The sequence below is a fragment of the Triturus cristatus genome, chromosome 11, assembly GCF_964204655.1.
Source record: "Triturus cristatus chromosome 11, aTriCri1.1, whole genome shotgun sequence".
Taxonomy (NCBI): domain Eukaryota; kingdom Metazoa; phylum Chordata; class Amphibia; order Caudata; family Salamandridae; genus Triturus; species Triturus cristatus.
In genome coordinates, this window is record NC_140594.1 from 881,014,502 (window position 1) to 881,031,499 (window position 16,998).

Here is a 16,998-nt window from a genome sequence, read left to right on the forward strand (position 1 = left end):
GGATCGATAAAAATCAAATATTAGGATTGTCAATTGCATGCTGTAGAAAGTGTGGGTCTATTTGGTGCATGAAGTGCAAAAGGACCCCACCAAGAGATTATGCCAGAGCTGACTAGGGTGCTGGATGGAGGGTCAGAACTGTGTGCGGGCCCCTAGGATGGTGCGTCCTTCATGTGTCCCAATGTGCGCCTTGAAAATCAACGGCGCGCAGTGCATATGTTGAACATTGTGAACAGCTCGAATAGGAAGTTCCTCCAATCAATGTTACTTAGATTCTTGATAATCAGCTGCTTGTAAATTATGGGCTTTTGTCTCGGTTACTTTGGTTGTTCTTAAGATCCTTGATGCTTCTGCGTGGATGCTACCGATTTCTGCGAGGGCCATCGGTTCTGTGATGGTAAAAATACAAGATACAAGTTCGAGGGTCACAAAGACGCTGGCATGTGCCGATGAGATCACCCTTGTGACTTCTGACCCCTTAAGGGCACTCATAGCGGTGGAAGACAAGGCTGTTAAATTTGGGAGACTGTCTGGATATGTGCTAAATAATGATAAGACCCAGATAGTTATCAATAAAAAAATCAGGTTGACGGATAATCGGAAAATGCAGTTTACCTAGGAGTCAGTATAACTAAATAAGTTAATATAGTCCAAGATAATATCGAACCTCTAATTATTAAAACCAAACAAGATCTGGACATACTAAATAATCTTCATCTATCCCTAGTGGGTAGATGTAATGTAGTTAAGATGCTTTTTTGCCCCAAACTCCTTTATTGTTTTCGACTGACCCATTGGAATGCTCAACTCAGCGGCTTAGGAAACAAAATCAATTTTTGCGGTTTATTTGGGCCTATTCTAGACGTGGAAGGGCTCTCAAATTTCTTATGCTACCACGAGAGAGAGGAGGCTGGGCATTACCAAAATTGAAATCATATTATTGGGCTACTACTTTGCTACATAGTGTGGTTCTGCTGTGAGAATACCCTGATGGTGGGATGGCAGACCGTATCTTCCCTGCATTGACTTTTAATTGGGAAGGAGGCATGGGATTGTGAATAGCGGCAGCTAAATTATAGTTATTATGAAAAAGTATGTTTTAAGAACCTTCAAGGGGTTTTTAAGGTATGGAATGCTGCTCGCAGATTGTTGGGGATCGCCAGACGGAATTTTTACACGCCCCTGGTAAAAAATATGAATTTACCTGAGATTTTCAGGGATCAACATATGTGTAATTGTGAAACGGAAAGTGGGTGGGCCAGCTGGGTTTTTAAGAAGTGACATCATTGATAAATTATTGGGGCCCAAAGAATGCTCAATTGGATACATTTATAGTCTTCTTAATATGGTGATTTGGATAAATATTTTCAGAAGTGGAAAAAGAAGGTGGGGGTAATAGACACAATATTGTTTTAATGTTTTGAAACCGCACAATCTATCTTAGTTTCTGAAGGATTACAAGCACAATATTATACAACATGTAATTTTCTTTATTACACCCCTTAGAAGCTCGCTAAGCGGGGAGAGAGCAAAGGTACATGCTACACTCTCTATGCATTACACAGAGCAGATATTGTTCATGTCTTAACTCTGTGTGGAGAGCTCTTAAACCTGAAAAATGAATGATGAGCTCAAATTGAAAGTACCATTGCCACCTGCACTGATTTTGTTAGGAGTATCTGGGGGGAAAGTGATAGAAGATGGGCGAGATATGATTTTTATATCTATGGCTGCTCTGAAGTTGTGTATCACTTCGGCGTGGTTAGGTCTTAACCCGCCGGGGTTGTAGGCGAGTAGGATCTGCTTCACATGTTTACCCCCACTTTTTGCTGGTGTTTCACTGTTTTTCGACTTTAGTCTGGCTGGGACCCTGCTATTCAGGGCCCCAGCCTAGCTGCTTGCTCTCTAAATTGATTGCATGTACTTTAGGTACACTCCAGATTGGATTTTGGGGTACCCTTTTGAGTCCCTAGTATATGGTATACTATGTTCCCAGGGCATGGGTAACCCAGAGGCCTACCAGGGGTGGAAGCATGTATTGTGCCACCCCTGGAAAGCCATTCAAAATGACACCACAGGTCTGCTACTACAGCCTGGGTAAGGTGGTGCATGGGAAGGTTCACTATACATCACCTATCACTGCACATAGTATCCTATCAGTCACCCCTATGGCAGGCCTTATCAATCCTGAAGGCAGGGTGCTTGGTTATATGTGAGAGGGTGCCCAGGCATGAGCTGAGTCCCTCTGCAGCCTTCGGAATCTCTTCTCCGGGGTTGTCAGTGGTGCAGCCTGACCATATACCCTAAAGTGCATTATATCTTAAACGGTTAATGCTAACTTTGGACTGGCTGCACGGAAACATGTTGTGTTTGGTGTCAAACACCTTGGAATCATACCCCACATCAGTTCTTGATGTGAGGATATGATCCCACCCTTCTAGAGGGAGAGACATGGCAGTACTGGTATACCCGGAAGAAATCTAATAGAGCCTTGGCATCACAAAATGGATGCTGCAGCCACAGACACGGGTCTGGCCTCCTGCTGCTGACCGAAACTCCGACAGGGGAGGCCTGGACAATAGGTTTCCTGTCACAGGGAGGTGTAACCACCTCCCAGACAGGCTTATGTGTATTGGGGCTGGGTGGGAGCCCTCTCTGAGTGCTTTGAAGTCCTGCACTGGGGGCACATTTGGTGTCCCTGTGCATAGTCCAGCTCAAACCAGTTCAGGGGCTTCTAGCCCCTGCTCTGGCACAAAACTGGACAAAGGAAATGGGTGTAGCCACCCCTCTTTCCAAACCCTCCCATAGGCGGGTCCCTAGAGCTAGTCCAACCCCTTCCTTAGGTATAAGTAAGGAACCTCTGTAACCAGAACTTTAGATATCCCTGGATGAAACTCTGAAGCTGAATCCTGGAACTTCAATGCTCTACTAACGACTAGAGGACTGAAGAAATCTCCCTCGGGGTCAAGGAGTGACTCCTCTGCTTGGCAGGCACCAACAAAGCATTTTGCCAGTCAGCATCTACGGAGCTACCGCCGGACTCCAAAGTAATTGCGGCCCAGGAAGAGGATTTCTAGACATCTCAGAGACCGACCCCAGTCCCCAGCAAAGCTGAGACCCACAGCCCTCGTGAGTAGCATGGAACCGGAACTGCTGGTCACTGTGTACTTTTGCAAGTGCATTGACTTCTCGATGTTTCTTGAAGTCGTGCTTGTGGTTACTTGTAGCCCCTACCTCGAGCAGAGAATCCACTGAAGATTGTTGGCCTAGTCACCCCAAGTGATCCGTTGGCTGCAATTTTGTGTTTCCTCTCGAGGCTCCTTCGCGAACCCTGGTCTGTCGACTGGTGGGTCCCTGAGGGGGTAACGTTGATTTTCATTGAGCTTCCCTGGTTGTTCCAGATGTGCCCTGACTCCCAACCAAGTGGTGAGTCCCTCAGACCTTGATGGTCTGCACCGAAGCATCTTTCTCCTTTCTGTGTGGGTTGCTGTTGCCAAGGCTTGTTGTGTCCAATCCGGTCACCGATGTTGCAGCAATCAACATCCTTCGTGGGATAGCTCAAATCTAGCTCCTGGTCATCCTCGACGCTTCCTGGTAGGCCTGGGCAGTAAAATCCGTTCCGCTCGCGGAATTTGCGGAATTTGGGTAATTTAGCATTCCGCGGAGAACGCGAAATTGCCCAAAAATCTGCGTTCCGCGACTTCGCGAAATTTTTGGCTTGTTCGCGTTCTCAATATGCGTGTTCGCGAGATATTTCACCCCGAGCACGCAAACAGCGATCGCGAACTGGAAAAAAGTATCGCGAACAAGCAATTCCGCGTGTTCGCGGAATTTCTGCGTGTTCGCGGAGATTTTTTACCATTTCGCGGAGATTTGCGTAACGCGATTACGCAAATTCCGCCCACCCCTACTTCCTGGTCCTCGTGGTCGAAGAGTCAAGCTTCACCTTCTTTACCTGAAATCACCCGACATTGGTGGGTATCCGCCTATCGTCCTCCTGGTCACTGGCAAGTGACCCAGACTCTGTCCTCTCTGCTTTCAAGTTCTTCTTGGCTTTGATCCAGGCTTGGATCTCTTCGGACACTTTGCATCTTCCCGGCAGCAGCACTTCTTTGCCAGCTCCCATTGAAATCGACAATGCGACCCGACACCATTTGACACCTATGCACCCGGCTTCCCTGGGTGGGGTAACACGAGTAATCCGGTGCTCCCGTGGGTGTTGACCCTAGAACTTCCTAAGTCCCAAAGGGTTTGGTCCTGACTCATTTCTAAGTGTCCCTAAACTTTAAAAATCTAACCGCGACTTTCCCCATAGAAGTTAACGGGAGCTCGCAGCTGTGCTCTCACACTGCACACGGCCCCCATGGGCCCCCTGTGTCACTACCTGGGGTGGTTCCTTGGGGTCCCAGCGGTTTTACAGGCTCTAGGCCTTTTTTCTAGTTAAGTCGTGGTTCTTATACCACTATTTTAGTATTCACAAAAACTCAATACAAATAATTTTAAAATAGCAAGAAACACTGGGCAACGTTATTAACAGTACAATTTAATAAGTAAATGCTAATAAACATCATGTTCATAAGAAATTCCATTAGTGCTACTCGTTTGTATGTGTTAGTATTGCTTTGTATGTATGTTTTCTTCATGTTGCATTTTAAAGCACGCTTTTACAGTGCTTCTACTACACTTGCCTCAGTTTCAGGTCACTGTATCTAACTTGTGCAAAGTGCACATTCAGGTTTTTGTGTCTTTAATGAAAAATGTGTTGTGCATTATGATTTTTTAAATTGTGCATCATCAATGTGGTTGTTCATCATTCTTACACTGGAAACCGTGGAAAGGAACTTACTCTTGCCTCTAATAGGACTACATTTGTATGTGTTTCTAGGGTGACAAACTTCCTGCTAGAAATACTTCAACATGTACTATTCCATTAACCCACCTCTAACGCTGCATTTACAGATATGGATATTAAACTATGCAGGTCAAATATGTGCATACAATTGCAATTCTGTGTGTCCTGATTGTGAGATTGAGTGATGTGAACATAACATGCAAATTGGTGATTTGAACTTAATCTTGGCTATGGTGTTGAAATATTTTGAAGCTGGATACACAAGACTGTTTAGCATAGTTTTGAGCCTGCATTTATACCTGTGATACCTATTACAAAGTTGTTACTATCTTTGAGCTCCTTTCGTTGTCTTTCTTTAATTGCACAGGTCAAAGAGTTTAGCTTTTCATGCAATCCGTGCAAATACCATTTCTTCAGGCACTGCAGAAGACAATGAAGATTTGGTTTTAGATATCTTTGAGTCAGAATTATTCAACGGTCAAAGAAATGATACCCAGGCATCAAATATGGCGGACACTGAAGATGCCACAGATGACTCTCGAGCTGTTTCATGTCAAGATTCCAACACTGTGCCAGAAGTAATTAAAGAAAGCTTCCAGAAAGGCAGCATTGAGACATTAAAAGACCCTGCTGGGCCATGTGATAAACTTTACTTACACTTGAAGGAAAATCTCAATGCAATGAAGGAATATGTGCTGGAAATTAGGAAGAAAATCCCAATACCAGACCAATGCATTATTGAAGGTAAGTGATGGAAATAATTATTGTGTGATGTTAATATTTTCGTTACTATTGAAAATGTCAATGATGTTCACATTGATGGAAGGCATATTTTTTCCATACCCGATATGTGTTAATTGTGAAAAACGTATGTGAGACACTTGTGAGATATCTGTTCAATGCATTTTCTATACAGTTTCTAAAGTCATGCAGTGAACTTTGCTAGTGCAGCACGTGTGGTCAATAATTTACTAAGATTGTGTGCCAAGATCGCATCACTTCGACACGGTCGATCATGTAATTCTGATCGACCGTGTCTCAGCCATAGGAATTCAAAATAAAGCGAAAGAACTTCTCGCAGCCTTCCTTGCCGACCGTCCACAAACAGTAAAAATGGGCCTTTTCACCTCCCACACCTTCACCCTTCCATGTGGTGTCCCACAGGGCTCCTCGCTGAGTCCGACACTATTTAACATTTATGTTTCGGACTTAGCGAGGGTAATAAAATCCTACGGAATCGCCCTCACAACATACGCGGACGACACACAACTGGTGCTATCTGTACATAGTGATGGCACTTCAGTTGCTGCAAACCTTCAAGAGGGAATGCGGGCTATCAGTTCCTGGATGTCATCAAACTGTCTCAAACTGAACTCTGACAAAACAGAGGTGATGACATTCGGGAAACTGGAACCTGCTTGGTCCCCTCAATGGTGGCCACCCGAGATGGGAGCTCCACCTCAACCAGTCACTAAGGTTCGCAACCTAGGAGTTGTATTCGATGATAAAATGACTTTTTGTCATCACGTCAACTCTGTGGTCTCCTCATCTTTTTTTATCCTGAAAAAGATCAAAAAATTGCTGCCATACCTCCCCTCGTCAGCCGGCAAAACTCTAATCAGCACCCTGGTCTTTTCCAAAATAGACTATTGTAATGCCCTTCTTCTGAATGCCCAGGAAAAAGTCTTGAACAGACTACAGCTAGTCCAAAATGCCTCGGCTAGAATTTTACTGGGAATTCCCAAGTTTACATCTATTTCCCCTTATATCCGGCAGCTGCACTGGCTCCCAGTCAGGAGCCGGACAAAATTCAAGGCACTTTGTATTGCCTACAAGGCAGTTAACAACTCTGGCCCACAGTTCCTCAGAAGAGCTCTTTGTCCACTTGAACATTCTAGAACACTTCGCTCCTCTTCGGCTCATTTGCTCAAAGTTCCGCAAACAAAGAAGGCCATCTGGGGTGACAGGTGCTTTACAATCTCCACAGCCAAACTTTGGAACACATTACCCCTGCACTTCAAAACTGCCCCCACCCTTATCAGTTTTCGGAAGAAACTAAAAACATGGCTCTTTTCACCATAATCTGTCTGCTGCAGTACGGTTCTGTATTCTGAGCGCCGAGACACCCCCGGGTAGTTGCGCGCTATAAAAATTGCATAAACATAAACATAAACTTTCTCTGTTCCTGCACAAAAATAATCATACCCACATGCAGGCACCTTTAGACTATGGTGTAAGTGTGCCTTGGTGTTAGGAAACATACAGTGCTCCATTACTACTCTCTCCCTATCATGCTATGCAGCACAGCAAGTTCCCTCCCTTTCTATGCCTCACCGCATAAAATACAAGTAAATGTACCCCCAGTTACACAAGTAGTGCAAGACACCTGCTGCACATGCCAATCTCCCACAAATACAAATTGAACAAAAAAGGACAACAAATATTATGTAATGCACTTAAATGATTGGGATTTAAGTAAGATTAGGCTTGTATGAAAACAAAACAAATTTCATTATCCACTAGGCTGCGATTGTGGGTGTGTACCATCTACCCCCTTTAGGCAGACAGTGCTTTTCTAGCTCTGTCAGGCGGTATCACTGTTGTATACATTCCTGGGCAGATCCCTTCAAACGCAATGGTTAATTTCATGCACAATGATTTATTCTTCCTGGGCCAATATGTGAGGTGTCCAGGGAGATTCAAACTGTCAAGTTTGTTTGCACAATTTTCAGTGGTCCAATATTCTTCTGAGCACGTGCCCCCACGTCTACCCCCTTTCTCCCTCTTTGTTCCTCTCTCTCTCTCCATCTCTCGTTCTCTCGAGTTCTCTTTCTCTCGAATTGCCAAAGCATTGTTAGCTCTTTTGGAGTGAAACTTGCAGTCTTTAAAATCAATACCCTCTTGATGACTCAAAACATTTCTTAATTATTATATTTACTAATTAGTGTCGCTGAATTTTACACATACCTTTCTTTAAAATCTTAGTTGCCCACTATAAACTTGTTATATGTTTGTCTGTGCTGTGCATAAAGAAAACATAGAAGCAACATTCATATTATCACACATCAGATAACAGATTAAAACTGCTAATAACAACTATGAGAGATTCATCCAATTATCGCCTATCTTTACTTAAATAAAGCCCATTGAAGGAAAAACAAGGTAATCAATCACCATAGATGGGGGGCTCACTAGTATTATTTGAACTGAGGCAGGAAAGTCCACCCCTTAAATACAGATGTGCAAATTACATCTGCCCCACAATAAGTTCATAAGCCAGTCAGTCACTAAGCTTTATTTCGACAATTCAAGTCATAAAAGCTACAAAAAACATACATGATAAATCACAATTAAGAATGTAAGAAAAAAAGAGTTCGTACAGCGCATCTCGCAATGGGCGTGCGGAATCTTCGTATCACAAGATTATGGTTTTGGCGGCAAATTGCCTGCAAGGTTATAACATATTGAACCAATGTATAAAAATTGCATGAGGTGCTCAATTTAACTACCCACAACAGCTAAAATTGAAAACAAGCCCATATATGAGCCGATAGAAGGATACCATGTCCATTCGACATCAACCAATTAGGAGTTAGCATCATACCAAATCATTCTCACATTTAGGAATTAAAATTCATTTGGTTAAAAACTAGTATGAAATATGTAAAAATCTAATAAAAGATAAAAAATCATCTGTCATAAGGTATCACAAGTTAAAAAAGAAGGCTTGAAACTGTGGTAATAAACAGGGGTAGCTAGTGCGATCTTACAACGGTTTGGGTGTATAAAATAGAACTTCGTACATAGCCATCAGGCTGATAACCTTAGGGCCCTCCCATAACAAAGCTAGTTGTATGACCATTCTACAGTAAGGTGCTTGTGCAATACATTTAGTGCAATTGAAGGTATCATAAGTTTAATATCTGGGACCCGTAAACAGCTCGGTCGGAGGATCAGCCTGGTCATTGTTGGAGCGCGCTCATGCGGGCCTTCTTCCTAATGCCCCACATATGGCTCAAAAACTTAGCCACTGTACAGGCAAAGAGGGGCCTGGTGTCCGACTTCAGTATGCGCAAGGCTTCCCAATGGTTCCATGTGCCCAGTTGTCCGCAGACCGGTTTGAGCCATTTGTCCCTAGACTTGCCATAAGCAGGGCATGCAAACAGCACATGGGCAACGGACTCCACAGGGGCGTTGCGACCAGGGCCATTGCTCGGACTTTGAGCATTAGGGTGCCACTTGGCTGGTACCTCACCCACCTGCCAAAACTAAATGGAATGCATAACGTCCTGTCCTGGGGGATCTGGATTATGTCTAAGTAGGGTTCCAACAATCTGGCAATGTGAAGCAGGAATTCTACAGTGAGATATTCCTGTTTAGGCTTTCTAGACTCGTATTGCTCCACCCATTTTCAAAAGTGTTGCTTCAATACCTCTTTTTGGAGAAGGGTGGGGTCTGGCTTATTCCATAGAACCTGGAGCCCGACATCTGACACCAATTTCCTTACGTTTCTAATCCACCCTACCTTGTTGCATGTGTCGAAACAGGTAACCTCTGCCAGGGCTTGCGCATAGGGCAGTAGCTCCGGGGTCCTCATAATGCGTGCCCTATAAAGCAACGGGTGGAGCTTCGCTCCATTGCTAATAGGGCGTATGCCCATATCGAGCATTAAAGGTGTGAGTGGGGTGCTTTGAGACAGAGTCACAAGATTCCTAAGAAATTTGTGTTCTGAGGTACTGAGCTCAGATGACTTGTCGAATCTCCACAGCTCTGCACCATACAGAGCTGCGCTAACCGCCTTCAGATCATAGACCTGCAGGGCAGTAGCAACAAGTCTACTATGCGAAGAGTGATGTTCCTTCCCTAGCGCTCCCATGACACGCTTGTGGCCCAGAAGCATCTTGGTTATGTGGGGATTCCAAGACATTTTATCTGAGAGGCGAACACCTAGGTAATCAAAAGTACCGACTCTTTCCAAGGGGGTCCCTCCTAACACTAAGCTGCATTTATAGGACTTGTGGGGGTTGAAGGCCATAAATTTGGTTTTGGTAGTATTAATGGTCGAACCCCTGGTGTCACAAAAGGATTGGAATCTATTGAGCAGAAGCTGGAGTCCCGCTGGGGTCTTATTCACCAGCAGGGTATTGTCTGCAAACAATAGAGTTGGTACCTTATCCCCCCCCCAAGGTTGGCACGTCTGGAGGTTCTTGTGGCAGAAAGCAAATCACCCCATTCATGTATTGTGAAAAAAGGGTGGGGGCCAAGACGCAACCTTAACGCATTCCCCTACTAAATGGAATACGCTCTGTAAGTTGCCCCTGCGGCCCCCATCTAATCTGTGCGTAATTACCCTTGTGCAATCGGACTACCAAGTTGAGGATGGATATGGGATGCCCATATCATTGAGCACATGCCATAGCTTGTGCCTGGGACTAAGTCGAAGGCAGTCTTTAAATCAATAAAAACTGGGTAAAGACTGCCCGACCGATCACTATAACTTTCCAACTCTCCCAAAATCACCTTTTCCGGTATTCTTGTTTATCGTCCACCAGGCCCCCCTAACCCCTGGGCTCAGCTCCTCCCTGAACTAATTGCACCTCATCTTCTCAAAGCATCGAACTTTACGATACTAGGTGATTTTAATTTACACCTTGAAAACCTGAATTGTATGACTAGTGGTACTCTAATTACGGATTTAGCTGCCTTAAATCTTTTACTCAGTAATAGTGGCCCCACGCATGTTGCAGGACATCTACTGGACCCCATCTTTTCTAATTTACCTAATATTCATTGTGACCCTGCCCTCCCCCTGTGCTGGTCCGATCATTTTGCTCTTAAATTTCAGGGTACTTTTTCAAAGTCCTCTATTTCAGCCCCTATGAGTGAGCCCTATAGAATTCGGAACAGGAGTAAACTGGACCTTGAATTTTTTAATAGGACTCTTAACGAGAACGCTCCTGTCATTTCACATGTTTCAACTCAGTCTTCTAATCTGATACATGAATGGATTTCAGACACAGTTGAACATTGTCTTCCGCTAACCACAAAAAAGTCATTTAATCACCGTTCTCCTGCCCCCTGGTATACAGAGCAATTGAGAATAGAAAAAACAAAATGTAAGGCTCTGGAAAGGAATTGGAGGAGGTATTATTTACAGGATTCCAAGTTAAACTATAAATTAGCCTTAAAACAATATCATGCCCATTGTAACTTGGCTAGAAAGGTCTATGTATCTCAGACCATTTCTAACACTTGAAATTGCTCTCGCACATTGTTTAGCACAGCAAAAAAACTTGCGGGCTCTGATACGCAGGCACTTCCACCTACCCTTAACGAACAACAGTGCGATAATCTTGCCATCTTTTTTGTGGACAAAGTCGAACCAATCTATTCTGCTCTATACTCGGACAGTAGAATCTAGTTCAACTCCTTATCGGATGGAACCTGATGATAAAACTTGCAGTCCTGTGACTCTGGAAGCCTGGTCACTTCTTGATACTACCTCTTTCAAAACTTTTTTGAATGGAATCAAATCAGGCTCTCCCCGTGATTTGATGCCGGTATCTGTGTTGCAGCAGTTGGATTCTTCTTCTTTGCTTCTTATCATGCAACTGCTGAATGCTTCAATTCAGGAGGCTGTTGTGCCTTCTGATTGGAAGCATGCGATGGTGCTTCCTCTTTTGAAAAAGGCCGGTGCTGATCCTTCTCAGTTGTCCAATTTTAGGCTCATCTCCCTGCTTCCCATCTATTCCAAAGTCTTGGAAAGACACATTAATCAGCAACTCACACATTTTGTAGACTCATCTAATCTTCTTCACCCTTCTCAATCGGGCTTCCGAGCGGGTTTCTCTACAGAATCTACTCTTCTCGGAGTCTCAGAGTTGTTGCGGCAGCATTTGGATGCTGGGGAGACCGTAGCTCTCATTTTGCTCGATCTGAGCGCTGCATTTGATACGCTGCCCCACACTGTGCTCCTAAAAATATTACAGGCCTCTGGTATCATCGGCACAGCTCTTGATTGGCTCGCATCTTTTCTTACTAAACGGACCTTTCAAGTTTTTTCTTCCAAAGCTATGTCTAAAACTTCTCTTTCTCCTGATGGAGTGCCCCAGGGCTCTATTTTGAGTCCCATTCCTTTTAATCTTTACATCAAACCTTTGGCAATTATAGCAGAAGAAGCAGGACTTTGTCTGTTTTCCTACGCCGATGATACTCAGATTATTTTCTCCCTGTCCTCTGGACAGTGTTGTTGTTCATCTGCGCCTCAGACAGGTTTGAGGAATATTGGGTCTGAATGCAGATTGTGGCAGAGTCTGCAGTCAACGCTTCTCCCCGGGCATAGCGGTATTTAACAGGAGAGATTGAAATACTATCATTTTCAGAAATTCCGTGTGTGCTTTAACTCGGACTGAATTTTAGGCGTACTGTATGTTCACTGTGTTTGATGCTTTTAATCAAAGAAAAGTGCTTTTAACTAATTGTTTGATGCAATCCTACCTGTGTTAGTCCTGTTCTTCCGTGCCCCGGTCCGTCGCGGCTCACCTGTGCCGATTGAACGGAGGGCAGGAAGTAGGTTGGGGCACTTCCGGTCGCCCGGTCAGTCAACGGGCTGACGGTCTAGTTGGGGAAGTGGGCGGGGCCTATATAGCCGGATGCTGGGGAGGACGCGCAGCGGACGCGCGCAGCGGGCGCGCCAAAGGCAAGCCCGTCTGCGCCCGTCCGCGCCCGGATGGGACCAGGGGCCAGAACCCCTGCTCGGCCCACATTATCCATTAGCTACACCCCTGGAGCCCTTTATGGTCTTCGCCCCCCTACATTGGCTGCGTGCACACACAGCCTACGACCTGCTGTCTTGAGTCAGAAGTGTAAGCACTGCCCCTTCGATCTAGCTAATAGTCAGGACGCCGTTAAACAGGATCACAATTTCCGGATAATGCTTATTAACTGTAGATCCTTAATTAAACATCAACTAGATCTGTATGACCTCATCTCAGTCAGCCAACCGGACATCCTGATGCTGACTGAGACTTGGCTGTCAGAGGACTCGGCCCCTGATGTCCTTGTTGCACTTCCCCCCAATCATGGAATTATGAGGCTTGACCGTCCATTCAAGAGAGGAGGCGGGATCGCGCTGATCCATAAATTATCAATTGAATGTACTCTAGAAAGGGCGGACATAGAGGCATGTGGGGCAGGTCTTTTTACTATCGGAGCAGATAGTGCCTACATTATTAAAGGCCTCTTAATATACCGACCGCCAGGCCCCATCCTTCAATTCACTAATAACCTTAGAGAATCGGTTATTCATCTAGCGCTACGATATGCGAAAGTGCTGGTGTTGGGCGACCTCAATCTTCATTTAGATGATAGGAATAATGTCTCTGCTCAAGACTTCTGTCAGGAAATGGCCTCACTGAACTTAACACTCCAATCCACTCTCCCTACCCATCAGTTGGGACACCTGCTAGATCCCATATTTGCCAACTGGGAAGGCATCCGGGTTGAGACCCCGACTCCGGTCCTGTGGTCTGACCACTACTTGGTCTCTTGTAGCTTTGCGATCTCTAAACCCCAGACGGTGATCTTACCTAACAAACCTCAGAGGAAATGGGCCAATTTCTCGGCCTCCAGGTTTAACCAGGCGCTATTGTCAGGAGGGCCCCCAGGAGGGAGGGATGTTGAAACAGCCTGTAGTGCCCTGACTCATCGCATCAATGAGGCGCTTGATAGGGTAGCCCCTCTGGTCTCTTGTGCTCCTAGGAGACAGGGTAAAACTGCCCCTTGGTTCAGTGAAGAACTGAAGGTCGCCAGATCTGCATGTAAACGTTTGGAACGTAGCTGGAGATTGGACTTTTCTATGGATAGGAAGCTGTCCTATAAATCCGGTCTCAAGAAATACCACTCCCTTATAAAAAAGACACGAGCTGCCTACTACAACTCTAAGATTGAGTTAGCGGAGAACTCCTCCAGGGAACTGTTCCAGATTTTTAAAGAGCTGTCTACGCTGGACAGAACGCCACCCCCAAACTGGGACTCAGCTGAGGCCTGTGACAGGATTGCGGAGTTCTTCTCCGAGAAGGTGGAAAAAATGTATTCCACCTTTCCGGAGGCAGCTCGCAATGGGAAATCTACTTCTACAACTGATGGAAAGTCAACTGTGGTCTCCTGTCTTACAAATTTTAGTCTCCCTTCCATGGCGAACTTTCATGCTCTTGCTTTAAGCATTAAGTCAGGTTCTCCTAAAGATCCTATGAAACCTAAGATCATGAAGGATGTTATGGGCACGCTGGCACCTTATTTTAGATATCTCATCCAACTCTCGTTTGACACTGGAGTTGTCCCACGGGAATGGAAACAGGCTGTGGTTGTGCCCATCAAAAAGAAACCCGGAATGAAGTCCAGTCTGTTGGAAAATCTGCGGCCAATCTCGCTATTACCATTCACTGCTAAACTCGCCGAAAAAGTGGTTAATGAGCAACTGATGAGTCATATTAACCGGAATAGTCTGCTGCACCCCACGCAGTCAGGTTTCCGGGCCACCTATTCCACTGAGGCGGCTCTGCTCTTCTCCACGGAAACCATCCGCAGTCTGGTCGACACGGGTCAATCGGTTGCCCTGATACTACTAGACCTCAGTGCGGCTTTCGACACTGTAGCCCATACCATCTTGCTGCAGCGTCTTAAGGAAGGCGGAGTGACTAACCTGGCTCTGGAATGGCTCAGCTCCTTCCTTCGAGACAGGAGTTTCCAAGTAGCCCAAGGACCTTTCGTCCAAGAATGTTAGGCTAGAACAGGGGGTCCCTCAGGGATCCATTCTGAGCCCTACGCTCTTTAATCTTTATCTTGCTCCCATGACAGAGAGTATCAAAAAGTTTGGTGTTATTATCGTGTCTTATGCAGATGACACACAACTCGTTGTATCTCTGTCCCAATCCCGTGATGAGGACGCCTCCAACTTCTCACTGTGCCTTCAAGAACTGGCCAGTTGGATGGCTAACAACTGTCTCAAATTGAACGCTGATAAAACCGAGGTAATGATTGTAGGTAGAAACACCAACCTATGGTCTTCCAAGTGGTGGCCTCAGACTCTTGGCCCCACTCCTGCCCCGAGGGAGCAAGTGAAGAATCTGTGTATCTGGTTGGACCCTAAACTGTCATTTTACCATCAATCTAGGACAGTGGCCGGTAGGTGCTTCGGCATTATGAAGAGCCTCCGGAAAGTCCTGATTGTGCTCCCTGTAGCGGCCAGGTAAACCTTAGTCCATGCACTTGTCACCTCACGCCTGGACTATGGGAATGTCCTCTACTTGGGTGCCAACAATAAGTGCACGCAAAGGATGCAATATATCCAGAATGCTGCGGCTCGATTGGTCCTAATGCTGCCTAGGAGGGCTTCAACAAAATATGCCTTGTCCACCTTACACTGGTTGCCAGTCAAAGAACGAGTCTCCTTTAAGGCCCTTTGCATATGCCACCGAATTCTCCATGGCAGAGCGCCGTCCTATGTTAGGGACTTGTTGTCTCCCTATTTTCCCTCCAGGACCCTGCGGTCCTCGGGTACAGGACGCGTTCTCATTCCTGTCGTAAAAAAAGCTAGAATGGGGGGTCGCTCCTTCCGTTACCTAGCGGCCAAACAGTGGAACGAACTACCTGTGGAACTGCGTCTGGAGCAGTCCGAAAGCATTTTCCGGAAGAACTTGAAAACCTGGCTGTTCAGGATAGAGTAGATGACCTATTCTCTCTTCTCCTTGCTTTAGAATGACTAATTGCCCTACACGATCTGTCCTTTTGCACCGCAGCGCGGGGACATACTAGCTAGTATAACCGAGCGCTATATAAACTTCTTTATTATTATTGCTTCGTGGATGCAGAGCAACTTCCTTAAGCTCAATGGCGATAAGACCGAGCTCCTCATTTTAGGGAAGAACAAAGATCTTTGGGGCCCTCTAAATTGGCCTTGTGAGATGGGAGCCCCGCCTAAGCCCTCTGACTGTGTCCGTAACTTGGGAGTTTTGATCGATGTTGATTTATCTATGAAACAACAGGTGGGAAAAGTAGCTGCCACTTGCTTCACCATCTTAAAATGGCTAAAGAAAATCATTTGGATGCTCCCTATGTCCACCCAAAAAAATGTAGTCCAGGCTCTCGTGACTTCGAGACTGGACTATTGTAATGTTCTGTATCTAGGTGTTAATAAGGAGGTCACCCGGAAATTACAAGTGGTGCAAAATTCAGCTGCTAGGCTGCTTTGCCTGATGTCCAAACATTCCTCCACTTCAAGCGCTTTGTATAATCTGCACTGGCTTAAGATTGGAAACAGAGTGAAGTTTAAAGCCTTGTGCTATATGCACAAAATTAAATCGGGTTCGTCCCCCAAGTATCTTCAAACTTTGGTGCACCCCTATTTACCCTCTCGTATGCTTCGTTCAGCTACCCAAGGTAAATATATGGTGCCCACTATCAAACTTAAAAGAATGTGCGGCCGCTCCTTTGCCTATCTTGGACCGGTGCTTTGGAATTCCCTCCCAATAGCATTCCGTATCGAGCCGTCTTTTCTGGTCTTCCGAAATTCCTCAAGACCTGGTTGTTTGACCAATAATCAGTTTCCGTAATTCCTTTTATTGTCTGATTGCTCTAGATCTCTGTCAGTTTCAGCGCTGGGAAACCCTTGTTGGGTAACTGTGCGCTTTATAAAATTATTATAACATAACATAACATAACATAACATAACATAACATAACATAACATAACATAACATAACATAACATAACATAAAGAAGCAGGAGATGGAATACTTGATCGATAGTCCCCATCTTTTCCCTAAAACCAGCATGGTATTGGGATAAGATTGCGTTTTCTTCTGCCCAAGACTGGGTTTTATGCAAAAGGGCTCGAAAGAAGACCTTTTGGACTGCATCGATCAAGCTGATAGGTCTGTAATTTGAAGGTTCATCCCTATCCATTTTTTAGATCTCGCCTGAGCAAGCGCATGCGCTGCCCTGGCGAGACTTTTAGTAAGTGGGCTTCAGAAAATGCTACCACACGCTTTTGCTTGTGGCCTAGAGCTTGCGGTTAAGTGCGCGGTTACGAGTCTTTCTAATTAGTGGCCAGCAACTTTAGCTGTAAGCATAATGGACAATTGGAAC

General features: G+C 45.3%; 1 protein-coding gene across 1 annotated transcript in view; it reads left to right on the forward strand.

Moving 5' to 3' along the window:
- VEPH1 (ventricular zone expressed PH domain containing 1) overlaps positions 1-16,998 on the forward strand; it is a 1,846,458-nt gene that overhangs the window by 968,348 nt on the left and 861,112 nt on the right. The window contains exon 9 of the mRNA XM_085634750.1: positions 5,220-5,596. Coding sequence (XP_085490876.1) covers positions 5,220-5,596 — 377 coding nt within the window. The remainder of the gene's footprint in view (positions 1-5,219; positions 5,597-16,998) is intronic.